A 25238-nucleotide genomic window follows, 5' to 3' on the forward strand; every position below is an offset into this window, starting at 1 on the left:
GCATCAGATTGTTTATTGTTGGATAAGGCGAAGTTGACTGAAGTGTTCAACAAGGGATAAATTTTACGATAAAGAGTAATCAATTATATTGCTGCTTGCAGAGAAGTTATTTTGGCCGAATACGTTGGCCATGAGGGTTCTTAATGAAAGTAAAGAAACAACTGTTTAGAGTGGTGGTATACCGATCATTTTGGGTTAGTTTTGAGGAGATGGTGGACCTAATATCGGGTTCTGTTGAAGTAATTACTAAACTTATTAGTACTACAACGGTAGGGGGAAACCAATACTTTAGATGATGCCACTGGGGCGTTTGTGTGGGACCGTATGTCATGCATTTGAGGCATGTATGAACCAGGGGTAAAGTATATCTCAGTTGTGGTCATGTTGGACTTTGCGCTGTAAAGTTCACCTAATTTTCATGTTCCACCGTTGGGAGATAAATACCTTCTTTGTCTGAACCGCAAATTGTGGCATACCACTCATGGAAGCAGGAAGCTGTAATTAATTTTCGACGGTAAGTTTTAGTGAGGGTGGTAGGATGCGTGATGCGTCACTCTTGTGGTGGCGGTAGAGGTTCTCTACTGCCTTGTGCATATATTAGTCGATTCTCTGGTGAACTGTTTGAGAGTAATTCTTAATCCAAGGTGGTGTTCTGTGGTGGTTGTGAACTCAATGAGTTAAGATTTCTTTATCGTGTTGCCGATACAAATATGGTACTTGGGTGGGTATCATGCACGACAACTTTTTATAGTTATAATAAGATGATCATGAAAGGAGATTATTGTGTTGATTGGAAGGAATGGTAGGTTCGTTATTCTAGCGATGCATTGTGGTGAACTCATGAAGGTATTGTCGTGATAAAGCACGTTTATTTGAAAACCACTATGTGTGATGTAAGTAGTAGGCATGTGTTAACCATTAATTTGACTCATGTTAGATGTTGAAAGTTTTGACCATGCTTAGTGGTAGGAGCTAACCATGACATGAGGATAGCCTGTTAATCGCAAGGGATTGGTGAATTAGACAAAGGGGTATGTTGACGTCTCTATGTTGAGAGCATCATTAGATTTCGGGAGGATCATCTATCGATGGTCGGGTTCCATTACAAGCATGCTAACTTGGGTGGCTCACATGTGGCTATTAATGTTAGAACATGTGACATATTGTCTGTTTGGAAGAAGTTTGAGGTATGTGGTAGTTGAAAACTATAATGGTCCGAGAGACTTGGAAATGTTGGTTTCTAAGACTTGAAAGCGACACAGTGTAAAGAGAGATTATGTAGTGTCGATGTGGTAGACCACTTAACCTCGAAACCTCATTCTTAATAGCGTAGTGAGATCTGTCATAGAAGAGAAGTCACCTGTAAGATTCATTGAACAAGTTGGTGACATTCAAGACAACGATGTCTAGCTTGTCTCCTAATGCCCTACCGTGAAATATATTCATTTGAACTTATCCTGCCCTTAAGAGAAGACTATTAGATGGCGCCGTGTGATCATCTAGTTGAAGGGCTCACCTATAGTGGGGTGGTGAGAGTGGACAGGAAGAGAAGTTGACATCGAGGGTACGCTGGACTCTACGGGAGCAAGGTCATCTAGCAGGTTCATGTACATATGGTATGCTATGTGCCTACGCTAAGGTTGTACATAGGCACTCAATGTGTGTTATATAAGTAAATGCAGTTATGACCTATTGAAATTTGGTTGAATAGTGAAGTTCGTTTCTAAATTCGCCTTATAGCTTAAAGGTCTTGTTTTGCAGAACATCTTGTTTTGCATTTGATTAGGGATGTTCGAGTCGTGGTTTTTCCTGGATGGGTGTTATCATGCTCATTGTTAGATTTCATTGCAGACACATTGAAGTTATATAACACCATGATAGAAGAAAAATGAGCTGTGATCGCCTCATGGAGGCATCATAGAGAGGAAAATTATTGGGGAAGGTGAATTGAAGTTTTGGGAAGAAGTTGAGAATTAATGGTTGGGTAGTGCGCTTAAATTTTGGGACGAAATTTCTTTAAGGGGGGTAGAATGTAATAACCCGAAAAATTCATATCTAATTTCCAATGAGTTCACGGATATTATTAAGTTGGTCATTGTCCAATTTTATTAGCCGAGAATGAAAACGAAAGGGTTTGAAATATTAATTGTTCGGAAACGTTCAATTTGACGAGTCTAAGAGTTGACTTTTGACTCATTGGGATTCTTAGGAAACTTCTTACATGAAAGTCGTAGAGCTCGTCGATACGAATTAGTGGACACGTGGCACGCCTAAATCGGAGTTCGTATGAAGAAGTTACGAATCAAAAGATATTTGGACAATTTTAGAAAATAGTATAAATATGGGAATTAAAGAGAAAAAGGGGAGAAAAATCAGAAATACGGATTGGTACTGTTCACGGGTACTGTTCATCTCGAAAAAAATCCAGAAATTTCTCTCCCGAGCAGCCAACTTTGGGCCGCCGGATCTCCACCGTCCGGCCACCATAGAGCGGCGCACCGGTCACGTTTGAAAGGTTGCTGCATCCCCTGTCGATTGGTGGTAGCGTCACCCGCCATCTCGCCGCCGTTTAGGAGCGGTGAAGCCCGGAAGTTTTCCCGAAAAACATATTTCGCCGAATTTCAACTCGTCGGATCTCCCTCCTCCGGCAACAAATCGGTACGATTCTAGTTTCATTTTGAAGGTCTCCTTCCATACTACAAACCCTCTAAAAGATTTAACCCCAAGCGTTGTGTGCTAGGAGAATCGAAGAAAAGAAATTCTAGGTTTTTAAATTGGGGGTTTTCAGTTCTTATTAAATTGAAGTGTTTAGGCTCAGAATTAGATTTTGTGGTGAACTAGGAAGTTGTTAGGAATGTCATTTAGATTGTGGTGGTGAATTTTGGTGATCATTGGTGGCGGTCGGTGAACAGTGACGACGCATGAATAGTACTATGAACAGTGTTTTAGTAGACAGTGTTTCAGTAAAACATTAACTGTGAACAGTGTTTTAGTAAAAACATGAACAGTGTTCTGTGAACAACATTTAGCTGTACTGAAATCGTCACATGATATTTTAAGTATCATTTTCTAAACATTTATCATGCTATTAGGTGACTGACGAAACGAGTGAGAAAATTACTTTCAGTGTCGTGGAAGTTGCACGCAGAAAGAAGGTGAGTAAAATCTCACTTATTTACGAATCTACCCTTGAGGAGATTCAAGATTTTGCAAAATATTAAAAGAATGAAATATGACATGTATATAATATAGTGGTTTATATATATATTGTATAAATGGTAAATAGTTACATATATATATAGGTTGCTATATTTTATACTGTTAGGATTTCATTCGGGAATTTGATCACAGTGGTGATGCGAATTATATATTGATCATGTTGATGCGATTTGTACAAATAATGAGTAGATTATTGTACGTGGTTTTAATGTTGAGAATTGTTAAAACGTTTTGTCTTCGGACGTGTTTATGAAATATGACATGTATATAATATAGTGGATTATATATATATTGTATAAATGGTAAATAGGTACATATATATACAGTTTGCTATATTATGTACTGTTAGGATTTCATTTGGGAATATGATCACAGTGGTGATGAGAATTATATATTGAGCATGTTGATGCGATTTGTACAAATAATGAGTAGATTATTGTACGTGGTTTTAATGTTGAGAATTGTTAAAACGTTTTGTCTTCGGACGTGTTTATGAAATATGACATATATATAATATAGTGGATTATATATATATTGTATAAATGGTAAATAGGTACATATATATACAGTTTGCTATATTATATACTGTTAGGATTTCGTTTGTGAATATGATCACAGTGGTGATGAGAATTATATATTGAGCATGTTGATGCGATTTGTACAAATAATGAGTAGATTATTGTACGTGTTTATGTCTTCGGACCAGTCTTCGGACGTGTTTGGCATGTCGGAACCTAGCCTTTGGCCGGGTGTAAGTTAGATACAGTTAGAGCTCTAGTCTGTCTGCCAGAGTACTGCATGTGAGGTGACAGATGGGTTATCGGCTCATGAGTACTCATAGTTTTGGACGTCGGGTAGCGAGGAGGTTGCCCGATGTCGGACATTGGGTAGCGAGGAGGTTGCCCGATGTCGGGCGTTGTACTTCGTGAGGGGTAACAGAGGTGTAACAGCGCTCATTAGTACCCCTGTTATAAATGCATTTGGGTAAACAGAATGGTTGCCCAATTTCTCATGAGTACTTTCATTTTTATATTTTTGGGACAACCAGATGGGTCGTCCATTGACTCATGAGTGCATTTATATTTGTTGATTTGTGGATTTTCGTATATATTGATATGCGAGTTATATTTTCATTTTACTCATACAAGTTGTAAAGCTTACCGGGTTTGTGTTTACAATCCCGGTGCACCAATTTGATAGTGTAGGGGATAATTCCGCAGGTGTCGATTAGTGGAAATTGAGGGACGACTCTGAAGACTCGAAGTTGTTTATTATCCTGCTTGTGGTGAGGTTTCTATTGTGGATTTGTGTGAGAACTTGTGAGGATTTATTTGTGGGTTTTGTGAGAGATTGTGAGGATTATTACATTTCCATTTTTATGTAATATTGAATTATAAATTTGGTTTGTAATAATTGGTTCGTCTGAGTTGTATTGAGAACTCAGTAATGATCCGCTGTGGCATTTAAAATGATTTCGATTCATTGAGATTGTTTTGGTGTTTCACGACTTTGAAATTTTGAGTTTTTAAGCTCGAAATTTTGGGGTCGTTACAGTATTAGGTGTGATGTTATTGTTGTTGAGATGATAATGTTAAGTCGAGAATTTAATTTTGATTGAGATGTGATGCATTATCTATTGTCGTTGTTGCATGTTATTGTTGTTGTTTATATGTTGAGTAGTTATATTCAGTTTACTCATACCAGCTGTGAAGCTGACCGGGTTTGTATTTGCAATCTCGGTGTACCAATCAATGTTGCAGGGGGTAGTACCACAGGTTGTACGCAGTTGTAGTTGGTAAGTCGAGCAGCTGTCAACAATGTGTTGTTTGATTCAGTTTTTTAGTTTTAGTGAGTCTCACGTGAATCCTACAACTGTAATTTATACTTAATTGTAAACAATGCGTTTGGATTGAAATTGTAACTGAGTTTGTTATTTAAACTCAGGATAGATATTAAATAGTTGTATTGTAATTTCAATTATATTGAGATTATTGTAGAGTGTTAGCCTTCTAAATTTTAAAATTTTACTGTTCTGAATTTAGTTCGTTACATCAAGTATCCATATTCATCTGTTATGACTGTTAGAGTGGTATGCGTAAATGGTTCTGTTCGTATCCAGAAAATTTAAGCCAATTATGAGCAAACCATTTTGTCTCCCCAATCATCTTTAACAGGTTCTTTATTGCATAACATCTTGAAAATACACAGCATCTAGTTAGTTAGCCTTAGAGCCTACCTCTTATATAAGGAGGACGGACTACTGTCAAAGACTATATGGGGTAATCTCAGAAACGTTTTGACTACCTCTGCTGCTAGACTTGAACTGAAGTACTGGTTATACCAGAATTGCTATTTACGTACTGCAGATTTTCTTTCCTAAATGATTGCATCTACTATTCTCAAACAACCTATATCTTCCACGCTAAATCAGCATTTGATAGATTATCCAACCCTGCGTTTAGTCTCAGTAGCAAAACTCAAGTTAAACTCTAGAGTTATCAGTAATTAAGATAAGGTATTATTTGAGGCAAATAGTGAAACTCTTATCCCTCAAAATGGTGGAAGTATGAAACTATTAAGTATTAACCATGTCTTAGAGCGACTGCAACAACTTTCAAGCCAAACTTGAAACAACATCAGTATATCTCCTCAATAGGTTACAAATGCCACATTTGTGGTTGTTTACTTCTTCTTCTTTTTTGAAATACCATATTTCTTCCATTGCACACAATAAAAAATCCATCAATCATAACTTTTTACTGTTAAAGGATTCTGAAGTAAATAAATGTAACACCGGAGGCAGCCTTGCACAATCATATTCCCATTTCCCATTTCCAGGCAGCCAGAGCGCTGGGTCTCGGACTCTTTTTCAACCATGTGGGACGATTTTTGCCATGAAGGTAAGTCTCTGTTGAGCCCTGAATCCATCTCTAAGCTTTGTCTCTCCATTTCTCTTGTCTTCACAAATTGGGTCCAATCTCTCCCCCAAGAAATCATACCCAACATCCTCATCAGACTACCCATCAAATCCTTGATCAAGTTCACCTCTGTATGTAAATCTTGGAACTCCACAATCAAAGACCCAAGCTTCATCCTCACCCACCTCACACACAAGCTCAATATCAATGACCAAAACGCCACCCACCCTCTTCTCCTCCACACTGTTCACAGTGAAGGCACCTCTCCCAAGTCCTTTGGAAGAGTTAACATCTCTGGTTTCAAACAAGACTCTTACTCTCTGCATTATGATAACAACGATGCTGGGGGTGAGTATTGCAAGGTTGAATTCCCAGTAGTTCTTAAGGAAAAGCTGATCAATGGGTGTTTTCGTCTTGTGGGTACTTGTAATGGGCTGGTTTTGCTTGCTGATGATATGGGGGAGTATGGCTACACCTTTGTTATATGGAACCCTAGTGTCAGAAAGTACGTGACCCTTCCCAAACCATCTGTGAGGTTTTCGACTCACGGTGACTATGTTGCTTCCCTTGGTCTCTGTTATGATGCTACTAGTAATGACTATAAGGTTGTGAGACTCACCACTCTTTTGGATCCCCGTGATAAATACCCGAGAACTCTAGCTCAGGTTTATTCACTAGTTACAGGCTCTTGGGGAATGCTCAGTACGTTGCCTTCATGTGTTGTGCCGCATTCATGGGTCCAGGTTTTCGTCAATGGGGCACTTCACTGGCTAGCTATCCATTCAATAGATGGAGAAATTGCGTATTTTGTTTTGGCATTTGATGTGGCTAGTGAGACATTTGGGGAGATTGTGTTGCCCATGAGCTTCATTGTGGGGTTTCCAGTGGAGTTGAAGTTGTCTGTTTCTGGAGATCGGAAATTTATTGCACTGTTTGTGAAGTTTGAGAATGAGGGTGATCCTTTTGTTGATATTTGGGTAATGAAAGAATTTAGCGAGGAGAAGTCATGGACTATATTGAACATTCTCAGCCTCCTAGGTCCGAAAAGAAGTCTGACTGAGGCATTGTGTTTTAGGAGGAGTTGTGAGCTGGTGTTGGTATTGGGGGATAGCCGTGATTTAGTATTGCTTGACACTGTGAGTGGAGAGGTTAAACTTTTAGGGATTTCTGGAGGACAGGTTTGCTCTGCTGGCTCTTACGAAGAGAGCCTTGTCTTGCTTGACAGGGAAGATGCAGCTTCATACTGAGAGAGCAAGAATAAGTAAGGTGGATTATCTTTACTTTCAGATGTCTCTTTGCATCCTATTTTCTGTGTGCTGATTTATTTACTACTTTTGCCTAGTGGTCCTATGTTACGAATTCATTCTTAGCTCAAGTTGCTGTTTTGTAATGTGCTTTTACTTCTGTTTTTGGCGATGTGTTTCTGTCTTAGCTAACTGTTTTTCTTACGTTTGTTGTCTCAATAGGTTCCTTCATAACTAAACTGGACTCAGATAGATAATATATGTTTGATAAGAAAGTCATTGAAGGAAAAAAGGAAGGTTATGCTTCTTTTTTTACCCGCTCGCTGTCTCATTTTTTATGTTATAGTTACTTAATTAGTATTACCTTAGATAGTGGACCGTAGAATTATTGATCTTATGAAATTACTAATCTGTGCTTCAACTTTTGTATTCAGTTGTTGTTGTGGATAGAACTGACATTGTTTCAGACCACAATTAAAGAAGAAAAAACTATAGCATAGTTCATGCAGTAGACTATATAGCCTTGATTTGTAAGATGGTCCATTTTCTAATAGCCTCATTGATGCTTAGCATGAATAGAAAATTACTATCACACATTCAAACTCTTGTTTCTGGTGTTTTGTTGTGACTTGTGAACTTGCTTTTAGTATTGTTTGGTTTAAACTTATTCCTGCCTTAGCTGATTGTCTTCTTTGTTCTGTCGTTTCACAACTCAAAGTAGTAACTAAGTTGAATACAGATCAGACAAACCTACTCTGATAAACAAGAAGTTCAGAACAAAATATCAATATACCATAAGGTTGGCATACAAGAGGTAAAAGAGCAATTAGCATTAAGTCATTCACATGGTCAGATTGCCTCTGTTACCAGTCCTTCAGCTTCGTGTTTTTATATAGCATGGCCGTGGTATTACCTTAGACAGTGGACTGTGGTCTCTGTGGAACCATTGAAGCTAGTGCTTGCATGATACTTACTATGACATGCTTTCATTTGCTGTGTGTAGAAATACTGTAAAAAAATTGAGTTGATGGAGGGGATTTTTCTTGCAATAGAGCTTTGTTCTGAGGGATGGTTCATTTTACTTGTTACTTTCAATACTAATGTAGGCACAAAGCATGCTTTTTTCTTTTCCATTTGAACAGGCTCGTTTACCATTTGAGATGCTGAACTGTGGGAAACTCAAAGTACTACATATTTCTGCAGAGTTACTTTGTTTATCAATGTATAGACTGCATCTCCATGGTTTCTAGTTTTTTTTTTTTTTTTTTTCAGGTGACAATATGATCTTCTTAAGTGACTTAGATTTGATGGATGAAACCAAGATTTTAAGAAGTGTAATATTATCCCTACTGGTACATGTTAGGAAAGAAAGTCGTGAAAGACAAACATACATGGTTATGATGAGTAGCCTATCTTCTTGCGCTTTCATTTTATTTTACATGGATCTGGTGTTACCTTAGAATTTGCACAGATGAACCGTTGATATTACTCATTCAGTATAGTGTCCTTGAACTTTCTTATCACTTTATCAGTTGCTGGTATAGAGGAGCTATAGTATTATAACATATTTTCAGACTAAAAAGAACAACTACAGAGTGCAGGATAAGACTTCATAGCTTTGATTTATGAGATGCTTCTTTGTCTAGTAGCCACATAATGTTACTAGAAACCAATATTAGACCACCACGGCTTTACTTAGTACTTTAAAAACTGCTATGAGAGTACTCTGAAAGTTTGGACACAGGGTAATGGTCACAAGTCGCAACTTGTTTTTCTGGGGATTCTGTCGATTTTTTTTTAACTTGAATTTTTTTGTTAGCACAGTTACACTGTATGTCCATGGTTTCTTTATTGGGTGGATGTATCTCTATGCTGCATTATGCCTGCACATGAATTATGAGCAGCTATTCATTCTTCTTTTTCTTCTTCAACCGCAAAGTACAGATTCATTCTTCATTTTCTTCTACTGCAAAGTACATAAGTTCCCTTGACTTTGTCCTGCCATGCTGTGTCAGTAGACTGACTCAATGGGAAATAACTCTTGTGGGTTTCGGAATGCATGCAACCAACATTGATATTGGTCTATCTGTTTGTGAATGAGTGTGTGGTACATCTTTTTTGAGCAATAGTTGAATTGTTAACTTCATTATTCATTCAACTGTGTGCAGATTGGAGATATTAGCAAATGGCTTTTGAGACTGTTTTTTATAGCTATGAGAGTGTGAATTGCGAATCGATTTCAGCATGCTATTATGAGCACTACAGTACTGGTATAGTTGATGTGATTTTTGAAGAACTTTTCCTTTTGAGAAGGGATGTGAAGTTTACATGATCTCTTGTGTATTTAATGGGTAAAGTTTTTTAACGTATCCAAATGTTGGTTTTTGGAATATGGAGATATATCGGTGAAGTTTGTCTTTGCTACTTGTTATGAAAACTATGATTCTAATGTCTTTGCTCTACCATATGCTATTGAAAGGTTTTCTATGCTTATATATCTAAGAACGTTTCAACTTTTGCAACATGATTCCGCTTTGAACTACAGTATTCAACAATGTCATTCATATTGAGATTGATAAATGTATGCAAGTACAAAAATCTCGCTCAGCCTTGCAAATAAAGGTAAAAGATAAAGAAATCTCTCACAATATCTGTTGTATGATTATTTGTCATGTGGGGTAGAAGAATTTACTTTAAAGACTTACGGAACCCATGATATAGAAAATTTACATTAGTATATATGTCTATATGTCACTCTCCAAGATTATTTGATCATACCGACTAGACGGCGGTATCACGGTAGCTAAAGCCTTGTTTGTGCCTTTGTGGTGAACTGGTGACATTGGGGCGACTCGGATGTAATTTCAACCCACAAATAACTGTCGGAATGGCAAGGCACTGAGTTAACTCATTTTGTTCGTGCAAGGAATTGGAGTTCAATTGTCACTAATATATTGCTGTTGTGACTTATTAGTGACCTTCACTAATGAGCACCTCATAAGCTTCTCAGTCTGAGGATACTAAATGAAATGGGTGAAATTGTTAATACCTATTGAGGCGACTTTGATGTAAATTGTCCCCGCCGAAAACTGCCGGAATAGTTCGGACGAAAAACTGCCGGATTAGCAAGGCCTCGGGTAACACATATGCCAGACGTACAGGGTGGTTAAGTGACAAAGGTTGGTGTTCAATTCTCAGTTTCTCACTAAAGCTGTGATGACTGATGAGTGACCTTCAGCTCTTCACCAATGAACACCACAATGGGTGAAATTCCTCTGACCACAAAAAAAAAGAAGAAATAGGTGGAAATGTAATTCAGTACTTCAACCCCGGTATCCTTTTGGGCTTCGGCATATATAAGGGGCATTTCCTAGGGTTTTAGCCTTTAGGACCGAAAACATTTCCTTACAGGGTTTTAGAAATTAAGGCAAACGGCGCTCTCTCCCCACTCTCACTCTCAGTCTCAGTCCATTTCACAATGTGGAACGAGTGCTATGGAGTTAAGTCTGTGTTGAGCCCTCAATCCATCTCAAGCTTTGTCTGTCCATTTCTCATGTCTTCACAAATTGTCCAAAGAACTCATACTCGACATCCTCATCCGACTGCCAATCGAATCCTTGCCCACCATCAAGGACCGACCTTTATTCGAACCCACCTCACCCACACTCTCAAATCCAATCACCAAAACCTGCTGTTACTCCACAATGTCTCTGGTGAAGGCGCTTCCGAGTCTTCTTACGGAGAAGTTCCCATTTCCGGGTTTAAAGAAGAATCTTACCCTCTGCATTCTGATGACTCTGCTTTTACTGGGCATTGTAAGATTGAGTTCCCTGCTGCTCTTAAGGTAATGCTAATCCGTGTTTTCGAGTTGTGGGTAGTTGCAATGGGCTGGTTTTGCTTGATGATCATGTATGCCGTGAATGTTACAACTATGTTTTATGGAACCCTAGTATAAGAAAGTATGTCATCCTTCCTAAGCCCACTGTTAGGCTTTCCACATACGGTGAGTTTAAGGCTTGCATTGGTCTGGGTTATGATGCTGTGAAGAATGACTATAAGGTTGTGAGAGTGACTACACTTGTGGATCAACCTGATCATCGCCCCATGACTTTAATTCAGTACTATTCGCTGGCCACAGGCTCTTGGGGAATGCTTCGGGCTCTCCCGGAGAGTATAATGGTGACGAGCTCCCAGGTCTTGCTCTCAGCCAATGGGGCTCTCCATTTTATGGCTTTCCGTGGGATTAATAATCAATTGGAGTACATTGTTATGGGATTTGATGTGGGAAGTGAGTCATTGCGAGATATGCTGCTGCCCGAGAGCCTCAAGCTGGATGACTTATTGGAGTTAGATTTGAGTGCTTATGGGGATGGAAAGTCCATTGGTCTGTTTGTCAGGTGTAAGAGTGATACTAATTGTTACCTTGATATATGGGTCATGAAGGAGTATTGTGTTCAGAAGTCGTGGACCAAGTTGATGATTCTCACTCCACAAGGTCCGGAAAGAAGTCTGCCCAAGGGGAAGTGTTTTAGGAGGAACGGAGAAGTGGTGTTGATGCTTGAAGATGACCGTGGATTGGTTTCACTTGACATTGTGAGCAAACAGTTTAAAAGTCTCGGGATTTCTGCAGGTCTGGTTTGTTCACTTGATTCGTATGAGGAGAGCCTTGTCTTGCTTGATAGGAAAAATACAATTTCTTACCGAGGAGTGAGGAGACAGAACAGGTAAGGTGATAAGTTATAGGTCTTGCTTCTTGCTTAAATGCATTTGCGGCCAAGTTCAGTTTGACATATGACCATTGAAGTTTAGCTCAAAATTAAGCTCAATATTTTGTATGCTGTTTGATTAGTAGTCTCCTTGTTAAGTCTTAATTTTTCCTTGTATACTGTTGCTGTGGTCTTGGTTTTCTGGGCGTTTTGTTGTCAGCTTGCTTTTGATATTGTTAATTACTTATTAGACATATGTTCGTTTGTTAACATGTGTTAAATATAAGCTGTGTTCTGTTTCTGTGTTCTTAGATTTCTGGGTCTTTTGTCGTCAGCTTGCTTTGATATTGTTTATATAATTTGCATTCTTAGTGAGAAAGTTAGTAGATTGTATTTGTTGGTTAAGTCTGTAAATCTGTAACACATCTTTGTAGGTTGCACTAGTTTCATAAAATGATGCTATCCTACTCTTTGAAACAAGCTCAGAGATGTGTTCTATAAGCTGTGTTATGTTGCTGTATTTTTACATTTGTTTAAAAGGCTTCTTTATGCAAAGCATGAAAAGAAAGTTACACTTGCATTCTTGAGAGGTAATGGAAAAAAATAACTGAAGTATAGTACCAGCATTGACTTGGTGGTTTTTTTTCCCTTAGTTGATGTGTTTAATTACATTCTTTTGGTGCTTGGATACTGCGCAAAAGTTTAATATCATATGCTGATTTCTTAGCAGATTAATTATTAGGTTTGGTATTAGTTTAAATCGGAGAACACAAGAACTATAAAACTAAGTAATTAGTTTCTTGATGGTAGATTTTAGGCATACAAGGCTTCAGGAATAAAACAGTAAGAAACAAGGTTTGCTCCTTGTACAAGTGCTCGTTGGTTTGTGCTTTATTTATGTTTGCTGTGTCCTTAAACAGGGGACTGTGCAACTGTTTCTGCAATTGCAATAGTGCGATGGTATAATTGGTATAATTTGTTATTAGTTCTAATAGAAGCACAAGTATGTTTTCTACTTCATTCAGTTAATGCTACTTTCCTGTTTAGACTTACTATATACATCATTTAGTGATTTTACACTAGATGTCTGTATGTGAAGCATGATGAGAAAGTTATATGCATCAAATTTGCTTTATTGGACTGATTGACGTACTAGGTTTTTCATTTTTGTTTGTTTAGTGATAAGAACACTTTGTGTGACGTTCTTAACATGTTTTTACCTCCAGTTGTACTTTGCTTAGCTCTTATTGTTGTAGTATTGAGTCATTTAGTCGAGTTAGGAGTCTATGGTGGCGTTGGTTGCATTTTTGTGTTAAAACAGGTTGAAAACACAAAAATTATCGAGTCTTATATAAAGTATGATTCCTTGTGTAACTAAGAAACCTAGTTAAATTAGGAGTCTTCATTAATCGGCATTTTTATAACATTTGTGATATATTGAGAATTCTACTTGCATTACAAATTCTTTTTAGACTAACAAACGTAACATTTGGGAAAATCTTACTTGAATTTAAACTTTTATTCCGTAACTTTCCTAATTTTACTCATATTCTAGTAACTACTTGACATTTTTATATGAATTATCTTCTCTTTTTATTATTTTTAGATTTTAAAAGATGAGATTGTGTAGCTACAATGAAGGAAAAAATAGAGTAAAAGTCAAATAAAGGAGAAAAATAAAAAAAGAATGAAAGAAAAATGAAGATAATAAAAAAGAGTTTTTTTCACCAACAATCCCTCAACTCTGGTGTACCTACCAATGTGATACCTCAATTCTTAATCGTACCAATGTGATACCCAGACTCTAGTATTGCTATCATTGAAGTACTTCCGTCAGTTTTTTTTCAACTTTTCCGTCATCTTGGTGACGTGGCAAGTACGTGAGGCCCACAAAGAGGGGTAAAAGACAAAATTAACCCCATCTAAGAGGAGCAATGTTTTTCCCGCCCTTTACCTTGAGAAAGACACCCAACAATTCCAATTTTGGCGCCAATTTTCCCTCCCTACTCCTTAATTTGTGTCTCTTATCTAAACTAAAGAACTACCGCCAATCAGTCGACCACAATCTGATAAAACCTAGATCAATCTCATTTTCTATTTTTACCCTAGCACTTGTTAAACTAACAGAATAAATATAGAATTTTATATGGAACATCTCATTTCCACAATCTCATAAGAATATAGAAATACATAACTTAACGAAATTCAACTACATGTTTAAGTACCATTAGTTCTTACAAGCAAAAATCATGGCAGATCAACATAAAAGGTGGCAACTAATGGTACTTAAACATGTATTTGAATTTTGTTAAGTTATGTGTTTCTATATTCTTATGAGATTGTGGAAATGAGATGTTCCATATAAATTTCTATATTTATTCTGTTAGTTTAAGAAGTGCTAGAGTACAAATAGAAAATGAGATTGATTTAGGTTTTATCAGATTGTGGTCGACTGGTTGACAGTAGTTCTTTAGTTTAGATAAGAGACACAAATTAAGGAGTATGGAGGGAAAATTGGCGCCAAAATTGGAATTGTTTGGTGTCTTTCTCAAGGTAAAGGGCGGGAAAAACATTACTCCTCTCATATGGGGTTAATTTTGTCTTTTAACCCTCTTTGTGGGCCTCACGTACTTGCCACGTCACCAAGATGACGGAGAAGTTGAAAAAAACTGACGGAAGTACTTCAATGATAGCAATACTAGAGTCTGGGTATCACATTGGTACGATTAAGAGTTGAGGTATCACATTGGTAGGTACACTAGAGTTGAGGGACTGTTGGTGAAAAAAACTCAATAAAAAAAGATAATGTAAAAAAGAAAGAATGAGACCTAAAAATGAGAAAAAAAAGAATTTATCAAAAGAGATTGCACCCATTAATGACATAAATAAGTGAAAGAAATTGAGGAGAAAGAAAAATAAAAAGAGATAATTCTAGAGAGAAAGAACGTAACACTTACAAAAGAGAAAAAGAATGTATTTATCAAAGGAGATTGCACCCACTAATAACAAAAATAAGTGAAAGAAATTTAGGAGAAAAAGTCAAACCTATAATATTCAAGAAGTCAAAACTCTTCTATAAATAGCACATAATTCACAAAGAACAATCATCACTTTTCCTTAGCAATGAAAAGTTGGAATTCTACCAAAACACAACCATAAACTTCCCTCACAAATCAGCTAAGCCGTCCACCCTAAAACGATCATCATCTCCACCGAGTTTCACCTATTACAGCTGTATCTCTAAAGTTCCTACAACGTGTGATTCTCGCAACTCATCTCCATAGCTTTGTTTATTTGTGTTAATCTACAATTTTTTGTCTATAAACATTGTAGTTTGTTGTTTATGTGGAAGTATTTGTTTTAAAATTTTTAGATTGTATTTGATATGTTTTTGAGACTATGCTGAATCTATGTTCTTATAATTATTGAAGTTTGTATTTCTATTGTTGTGTTATACTCTTTTTTTACTTACTTTTAGATAATTTTCAGATATGTGCATACGAATTTAGTGCTTGAATGCAATTTCTAAGATTGTATTTGAGTGTTATTTTCATCATCCATATTGACACAAATTGAATCATGCCCTAAGTATGTTCGGTTTGTGTTAATTAAAGTGGGAAATTCTGGAAATTTACATGTACCCCATGGTGAGTGATGTCACCGTAAAACATGTCTCCAATAAGGATTTGATGTTTAAATATAATCTTATTTGATTTATATCCTAAGTATTGTTAAATTTGATTGCATGCTATTTAGGTGAGGCCCTAAGTTAACCTAAACGTCAATAGAAATATTGCATAATTAGATGTTCCCTTAATGGCTTAATTTTATTAATGTCTAAAAGTATGTGATCAAATGAATTAGAATGTATGATAGAACAAAACTTGTAATTATGTGGTGCATTAGTGAATTTGGGTTAGTTTGGTAAAAAAAAGTCGATAATGTAAATAGTAATTTAGGTTTTATTTTAATATTTAATAATTAATCTTAAACCCTTCATTATTTGTTAACACTAAAAGTTTAGAGTTCTTTTCAATTTCCCGAACTGAACGATTCCTGCTTTTTCTATACTAACGATAACATTTTACATTGTTTATTATAGACGTCTTAGAAAGCTCTATCATTTAGCATTTTCATCTATTGCAAATTTCAATACAGTTGAATCCTTTGTTGAAGGTTTTTAGACAAATGACTGGTAGGTACTTAAACTTAAACAGAGGTTGATTTTTATTTTAAAGATTCAATCACTTGATTTTGTATTTTTAGGATTGGTGCTAAAGTGGCATTTTCTAAAGCTTTTATCTGAATGAATCTAGTGAAGAAATAACAAATCAATAACCGGATTTATGCCAAAGAAATGCCTAAATTTTTACTTTTTATATATTTTTATTGATTTGTTAAGATACAGTGATTTGATTTGTTAACACACTCTTATCTTTTGTTAAATGTAGGGGACAAGTAACGAGTTGATCTACTATACATCAATGTATGTTATACATCTCATATCTGACAGTTGACAACGAATATTATTTTTCTGACCTCACTTACAAAACAATATCGACCGTCATATGTGGAATATATATCATACATTGATATATATTAGAATTCACGTTTTAGAGAGAGAGAGAGAGAGAGAGAGAGAGAGAGAGAGAGAGAGAGATGTTATGGGAGTGACATATAACAGAGAAGAGATCAGAGTTCACGTTTTGGAATTTGGGAAGAGACCAGAGTTCAAGTTTAGGTTCTTTCTTCTTCATTATTAGACTTGGTAATTCCACTAATTTCACATTATACACCTTCTCGTTTGTTGTCATTACGAAATAAAAGTGATTTCGGAAATTAAAGGTGAAAAGCATTATGTTTTCAGTGGCTCAAGAGTTGACTTTTAATCTATCTCTCATCTTTAAAAATTTCCTTCACGATAATCGTAGAGTTTGTCGATACGAATTTGTGGATACGCGACACGCCTTAATGGGATGCCGTATATGAAACTTGTGAGTCACAGAACTTTGGTTTATGATTTTGGAAGATTATAAAAGGACTTTTTGGAATATAAAAAAAAATCAAAAGGGAAACCAGAGCGGGCCGCCCGACCCTGACTCTATCTCAGCTCTGATTCTCCTCCTCTGGCCGCTGTGTTCGACACTGTTGTTGTCATTAGAATTGCACGGCCAGGCCGCTTCGACTAGTAGTGGCACCTCACCCCGCACCGCGTTTCAGCCGTACCTGAGGGCGCACAACTGCGGCACCGTCGAGCTCGACGTCGTTGGCGAGGTTAGGGTGTAATAACCCGGATTTGAGTTTAAATTCTTTTAATTCTCACAAATTATTATGCTTAGTAATTCGAGTAAAATCACTTCGACACTCTCTCGTCGATGTCTTTACGAAAAGAAAGTGATTTCGAAAATTTAAGGTTGAAAAATGTTACATTTTCACTGGCTTAAGAATCGACTTTTATTCCGTCGCTTCATGGAAGTTGTAGAGCTCGTTGATACGACTTTTTAAACACGTGGCACGCCTTAATCGGATGTCGTATGTAAAAGTTGTGAGCAACGGAATATTGGTTTCCGATTAGAGAAGGTTATAAAAGGACTTTTTTGGAAACTCAAAATTAGAAAACCAAAAATTAGAAACCCGAGCCGAGTTCCGTCACACCCCGAGCATCCTTTCTGACGATCTGTCACCTCTGGCCGCCGTTCTCGACACCGCCGGTGTCGTTGGAACCGTACGGCTGAGCCGCGTCGACCAGTGGTAGCAGCGACTCACCCGGTGCCGCGTCTCAGCCACCACCAAGGGAGCGCAGCTGCAGCACCAGCGAACTCGAAGTCGCCGGAGAGGATGGGGCACTAGGCGGCGATGGAAAGTCTTCCCTCCTTCTCCTAAAGTCTTCCCTCCTTCTCCTAGGCACGAATCCACTGGCGGTGAAGCTCGAATTGAGCCATTTCGTCTCTGATATGCAACCACCGATCCGGTTTCTTACGACGGTGATTCCGGCAGTCTCCGGCCAAATCGGAGCTATCTGCAAGTACGGTTACAATCTCCTTCTTGTGATCTACATTTTTTATGTTGGAAGTTTTGTGATTTGTGGAAGTTTGGGTGGAGATGGTGGTGGTGCGCGTGCCGCCGCCTAGGGCGGCGCGTGGGAGCAAGTTGGGCGGTGGTATGAGGATATTAGCCCTAGGACGGTTGTAGGAATAGAATTGGAAGGTTTTGATGGCGGTAGACGAGGACGCGGCTGTTTATGCGGCGCGTGAGCACAACGCGTAGCTGCTGAATGTGGCACGTAAGCACCATGCGCGGTTGGCGGTAGGCGGCGGGTGAACCCCACGCGCATGAACAATGTTTTCATGAGCAGTGTTTTCGTGAACATTGTTTCGTGAGTGGTGTTTATTGAATAGTGTTCTCGTGAACAGTGCTTACGTGAAAACAATGTTTTTACTTGTAATTAATATTCACATGTTGTTATGCGGGTCATTTTCTAAGCACATTGTTATGCTACTAGGTGACCGACGAAACGAGTGAGAGAATCTCTCTTGTTGAGTAAAAGTTGCACGCATGAAATAAGGTGAGTAAATCTCACTATGACAAATATATCATTGGCGGTGACTTATATTTATGAATTCTTTAAATAAGTGAATTGCGACGTTGATATAATATAGTGAGTTGTGTTTGTGTATAAAAATGGTTGATACAATACATATATTTGGTTTTCTATATAATATAACGTTACGGTTTTATTTAAATTATGAAATGATATTGTTGTCGGTTAATTGTGGTGGATGAGACCGGAATGGGAGATAATGTAGCTTCCGGTATAATGGATTATTGGGTGACTTGTTATATATATTGTTGTGCAAGAGTCGTTGGGTGGTAGTACATAAAAAGGCGTTGATTGTTATATTGTACTCGGTTTTAACATTGAGTCTTGTTAAAACGTTTTCTGGTCTTCAGACGGTGATGAGATGTAAATCGGAACCAAGCCTTAGCTGGGTGTTAGTTACGATCAGTTAGAGCTTTAGTGTGTATGTCTTGTATTCATGAGAGGTAACCATGTGAGATGCCCATCTCATGAGCACACATGTTTTAAAATGATATTCGGGCAACCAGTGGGCTCCCTGAGTCTCATTTGCACACATATTTTAATATGTTAATTGTTACCGGTAACCAGGTGGGCTGTCTAAGTCTCATTAGTACACATGCTTAGAAAATGTTAATTGTACATTTAATTTGTTGTGATGTATGTTTAAATGTGGGTGTACTCATATGGGCTGAAAAGTTTATCGGGTTTGTGTTCACAATCCCTGCGCAACAAATCGATGGTGTAGGGGATACTTTTTCAGGTGGGGATTAGCCAATGGTATGGTTATCGGCATCGTATCGGTTTTGTACAATAAGGATATAACGGAGATATATCGAGATATATCGGATTTATCGTTTTTGTTAATTTTTAATTTACATTTAATATATTTATAAACATAGACTTTAAAATATTCAAAATATACCAAATAATATTAACTACTAAGTACTAATTGAACAAAAATAGATGCACAAAAGATAGATTGAGATATTGATTATGCATTCATGCATTATAAACTCTCTCATCATCAGAATCAAAGTTAAACTCATCTTCTCCATTATCCTCATCCTCATCTTCCGAGATAATATCATCTTCATAAAACTCTCTTACCTCTCGGACTTCCCTAAAGGGTGGTATCTCACTACTCACTTCGGACACTTGTTCATCTATTGTCAAATCTTGTGCTTCCCTAGCTTCTTTGGCAAGTAGTACCTCTTTTCCCTTATCCTTCCTTCGGTTTTTGTTGATGATTTTGGCATTGAATTGAACATATACCAACTTGCTTATCCTTGCGGTATCTAGCATATTCCTCTTCTTTGTGTGTATCCCTTGAAATGTGCTCCAATTTCTCTCACACTCGGATGAGCTTGTGGTTGCGTTGAAAGATCTGAAGCTACGAAGGGCGAAGCAACGAATCCTTCTGCCTATTTGCGTTGAAATTCCTCAATATGACATCGTCTCCTTAAAAAAAAAAGTCACTGAAAAAAAAAGTCACTGAAAAAAAGTCACCGAAAAAAAAAAAAGTTCACCAAAATATCGGGTCAAACCGAGTTTGACCCGATATATCGCATGTTGACCCGATATTTTGAGTTGACTGATATATTGAGGCGATATGGTATTTATCCTATCGGTTTCTAAATATCAGCGATATCCCGATATTTAGAACATTGGGATTAGCAGACTTTGAGAGCTTACGCCGAGGACTATTGAGGGTTCCCCTATTCCGTTGTTTTTTTTTTGTGAGGATCGATTGAATATTACATTTTCAATTACTTTGATACTTGTGTATATAAATTGGTGATATAATTCATGTTGACTGAATCGTACTTTGAACTCAGTTTCGATACACTGTTGTTGTAAGCTGATTTCAATATATTGGGGATTATTTTAGAGTTTTCATGGCTTCGAATTAAAATTTTATCATTCGAAATTTCAAGGTTGTAACCGTTTGGATCATTCGAAATTTCAGGGTTGTAACCGACATCAGCAGATTATCATCATATGTTCTTCGGTATTGATACGCTACTGGGTATGCATGAGTATTAAGAGCTTCACCTTATGGTTTGGGCCTCTAAATAGAAGTGTTGTGATGATATTTCAAGTATTCTTCTCCCTTCTAAATGTGTTGGTTAATATGTTGGATCTATTTTATTTAGGTATAAGATTATACATGTATTGACTATGTGTTTAAATGTTTCAAGATGATGAATTTAGGCAGAGGCCGGGCGACAGGAAGAGGCCGGACGAGAGGCAAAGGCCGAGGCCGAGCTAGGGGTAGAAACCGAGTTCGCAACGTGGAGAACCTTTATGAGGAGAAGGCACCACCTGTCGAGCAGTTTGACCCAGAGGTTGTCGTTAGAGACGAGGGTCATATGCTTAAGCTGATCAGGGACACCAATAGTCTTTTAGCGCCATCATTGATGGGACGCGTGAGTGTCATACAATTAACCCTGTAAAATGTCATCTTAATATAGAATAAGCAGGGATCGTTCAGTCCGGAAAATTAAACAGAACTCTAAACTTTTAGTGTTAACAAATAATGGGGGGTTTGAGATTGATTATTAACTACTAAAATAAAACCTAAATTACTATTTACATGATCGACTTCTCTTTACCAAACTAAACCAAATTCACCAATGCACCACATAATTACAAGTTTGGTTCTATCATGCATTCTAATTCATCTGATTACATACTTTTAGACACCAATACAATTAGAGACTTAGAGGAACATCTAATCATGCAAGATTTATATTGACATTTAGGTTGAGTTAGGGCCTCACCTAAATTGCATGCAATCAAGTTTACCAACACTTAGGGTAGAAATCAAATAAGATTACATTTATGCACCAAATCTTTGTTGGAAACATGCTTCACGGTGGCGTCACTCACTATGGGATACATGTAAATTTCCATAATTTCCCACTTTAATTAACACAAATAGAAACTACTTAGGGATTGATTCGATTTGTGTCAATATGGATGATGAAGATAACACTCAAATACAATCTTAGAGACTGCATTCAAGCACTAAATTTGTATGCACATATCTGAAAATTATCTAAGAGCAAGCGAAAGAATAGTAGAACACAACAATAGAAATACAAACTTCAATAATTATAAGAATATAGATTCGGCATAATCTCAAAAACATATCAAATGCAATCTGAAAATTCTAAAACAAATAAACCAATACTTCCACATAAACAACAACTTACAATCTTCATAGACAAAGAATTGTAGATTAACACAATTAAACGAAGTCATGGAGATGAGTTGCGAGAATCACACGTTGTAGGAACCTTAGAGGTACGGCTGTAATGGGTGAAACTCAGTGGAGATGATGATGGTTTGGGGTGGACGGCTTGGCTGAATTGTGAGGGAAGTTTATGGTGGTGTTTTGGTAGAGTTTTGGCTCTTGTATACTAAGGAGAAGTGATGATTTTTCTTTGTGAATGATGTGCTATTTATAGAAGAGTTTTGGCTCTTTGAATATTATAGCTTGGACTTTTTCTCCTCAATTTCTTTCACTTATTTTTGTCATTGGTGGGTGCAATCTCCTTTGATAAATTCATTCTTTTTATCCTTTTTAGGTGTCACATTTTTTCTCTTTTGCATTATCTTTTTTATTTACTTAATCCCTCCTTTATCTCTTCTTTTTTTTCTTTCTCTCTTTGTTCTTTAACTTATTTTTGCATTGCTGGGTGCAATCTCTTTTGATAAATTACTTCTTTTTTCTCATTTTAAGGTGTCTCCTTTCTCTCTTGCATTATCTCTTCCTTTTTCTTTTTCTCTTTTAATTTCACTAATTTTGGTCATTGGTGGGTGTAATCTCCTTTGATAAATTCATTCTTTTTCTCCTTTTTAGGTGTCTTCTTCTTTCTTTATTTTCCTCCTTTGCTTCTTTTTCTCTATTTTGTTCTTCATTCTAGCTATACAATCTCATCTTTAAAATCTGAAAATAATAAAAGGCAAGAATAAAGACAAGTAAGTTACGAAGTAGGAAAGTACAATTAGGAAAGTTACGGAATAAGAGTTTCAGTTCAAATAGGATTTTCCCAAATGATACGTTTCATAGTCTAAAAATGATTCCTAATGTAAGTAGGATTCTTAATATATCACAAATGTTATAGAAATCCCGATTAATGAAGACTACTAATTTAACTATGTTTCCTAGTTACACAAGAAATCCTACTCTAAATAGAACTCTCGACAATTTCTGTGTTTTCAACCTGTTTTAACACCAAAATGCAACCAACGCCACCATAGACTCCTAACTAGACTAAATGACTCAATACTACAACAATAAAAACTAAGAAAAGTACAACTGGAGGTAAAAATATGTTAAGAACGTCGAACAAAGTGCTCATATCAATCATTTCATGGGGGTTTGGATCAGATGGTGGCAGATCATTGGATTGAGAGTATGGAGACCTACTTTGAGATGGTGATGTACTCTAAGATTGAGAAAAGGATGATAGCCACATTCTTCTTGAAGGATGATGCTATGGGTTGGGGGAAGAGCACATGGCGGACTATGAAGGTGTCCACTCTGACTTGGGAGGGTTTTGTGGAACTCTTTTGAGAGAAGCACTTTCCATCTACGGTAAAGGAGGAACTTGAGCTTGAGTTCCTTGCTCTAGTGCAGGGAGATATGACAATCAGGGAGTATGAGGCCCGTTTTTCCCAGTTCTATTGGCTTGTTAGGCCGATGGATGTAACCTCCTTGGCTCAGAAGTTCCTACGGGAACTTAAGCATGAGTACAAGACCATCATAACAACACTTTGTCTGATTACAAAGGAGATTATTTAGGAGAGTGCCCTGAATTTGGAACAGGTGAATAAGACTTGAGGAGGCGATGTGGAGTCTAGAGATGCTCGAGGAAAAGGGAAGGCAATCACTTCAGTTGGTGGGTTTACGGGACCGAAAGGTGGATCTTGGAAGAAGCTGAGTACCTATCACCAGACTCTTAGGGCTATACATGTCAGACAGTTGTTATCAATGAGGTGTTTCGCTTGCGGACTATGCCTCAGCTTGCTTGAAGCCAAGGAAACAATGATGTTTTAGGTGTGGGCATGCAGGACATATAGCTAGAGATTGCACCCGACCTCAACAGGGTGGACAAAAGCACCAGCAGAGGCAGTTACCTACGAGACAAGCTAGAGTGTTTGTAGTGGGTCAGCGGGACACAGGAATATAAGGTACCTTATCTATTTTTGACTACCTTGCTATAGTATTGTTTGATACGGGAGAATCACATTCTTTCATCGCTAGTTCGGTAGTAGAGGTGCTAGGTTTGATCCTTACATCTCTTGGAATCTCTTTATGTGTCACTTCACCACTTGGACTGTCTCTTGAGCTTTAGACGATCTGCAATGTTTGTCCTATTGTGATCGGAGGTAGAGAATTTTCTGCTTCCTTGATAGTGATTCCAGACCACACCTATGATGTGATCTTAGAAATTGATTGGTTGATGCCACATCATGCTTTGATTGATTGTTTTGACATAGTAGTGTTTTTCCCTGATCCCGATGAGCCAGTTTTTCGTTGTCGTTGCCTCAAGTCAGATAATACCATGAGGACTAGAGTCTTGGGACATGTTGAGTCTGTGGATAATGAGGTGGTTATCGCAGACATTGTTATGGTGTCTGAGTATAGTGAGGTGTTTCAAGAGATACCGGGTGTACCTCTTCAAAAAGTTATTCATTTCTGCATTGATGTTGTACCTGGTACTGCACCTGTGTTGAATGCACCTTATCGAATGGGGCAGAACAAACTTAAGGAATTGAAGGTGCAGATGGATGAGTTATTGGACCAAGGGTTCATTAGACCTAGTGTCTCTACTTGGGGTGCGCCGGTGTTGTTCGTGAAGAAGAAGGATGGTTAACTACGGTTGTATGTGGACTACAAAGAGTTGAATAAGGTGACCATCAAGAATAGGTATCATATGCCTAGGATTGATTACTTGTTTGATCAGCTTAGAAGGGCTATGATGTTCTCTATGATTGATCTGAGATTCGGTTACTATCAACTCAGGGTGAAGGAGGAGGATGTCCTTAAGACGGCTTTTAGGACCAGGTACGGACACTATGAGTTTGTTGTCATGCCTTTTGGTCTGACAAATGTTCCTGCAGTTTTTATGAGTTTGATGAACCAAATATTTAGCCAATACTTGGATGAGTTTGTGGTAGTGTTAGTTGATGATATCTTGATATACTCCAAGTCCCAAGAGGAGCATCTGATGCATTTGAGAATTGTGCTGCAAACTCTAAAGGAAGCAAGGTTGTATGCCAAGCTTGAGAAGTGTGAGTTTTGGAAGGAAGAAGTTAAGTTCCTTGTTGTTGAGCCCGTTTGTATCTTGGATAGGTCGACAAAGAAGCTTTGTAGGAAAGAGGTATAGTTGGTTAAGGTTTTGTGGAGTCACCATGATGAGGGTGATGCCTCTTTGGAGCTAGAGTTGGATATGAGGACAAGGTATCCGCATTTGTTTGTTGAGTAGAGTACTTGAATTTCGGGACGAAATTCCTTTAAGGGGGGTAGAATGTAATAACCCGAATTTTTGAGTTTAATTTC

At 37.6% G+C, this 25238-nt stretch overlaps 1 protein-coding gene and 1 pseudogene across 3 annotated transcripts; both read left to right on the forward strand.

Annotated features, from left to right (window-relative positions):
- Positions 1-6094: 6094 nt before the first annotated feature.
- On the forward strand, positions 6095-9696 carry LOC126788760 (F-box/kelch-repeat protein At3g23880-like). 3 transcript variants are annotated; one of them, XM_050514772.1, is made up of 2 exons: positions 6095-7403; positions 9550-9696. In XM_050514772.1, exon 1 carries the CDS (start codon positions 6095-6097, stop codon positions 7382-7384), a length of 1290 nt encoding a protein of 429 aa, XP_050370729.1. In that variant the 3' UTR covers positions 7385-7403; positions 9550-9696. The 3 variants fall into 3 exon arrangements, with proteins under 3 accessions (XP_050370729.1, XP_050370730.1, XP_050370731.1); XM_050514773.1 differs by having other exon boundaries at positions 6095-7398; XM_050514774.1 differs by lacking the exon at positions 9550-9696 and adding an exon at positions 7604-7692.
- A 1163-nt stretch (positions 9697-10859) lies between these two features.
- On the forward strand, positions 10860-23477 carry LOC126787048 (F-box protein CPR1-like; annotated as a pseudogene).
- The last annotated feature ends 1761 nt before the right edge of the window (positions 23478-25238 follow it).

This window comes from Argentina anserina, chromosome 3 (assembly GCF_933775445.1).
Source record: "Argentina anserina chromosome 3, drPotAnse1.1, whole genome shotgun sequence".
Taxonomy (NCBI): domain Eukaryota; kingdom Viridiplantae; phylum Streptophyta; class Magnoliopsida; order Rosales; family Rosaceae; genus Argentina; species Argentina anserina.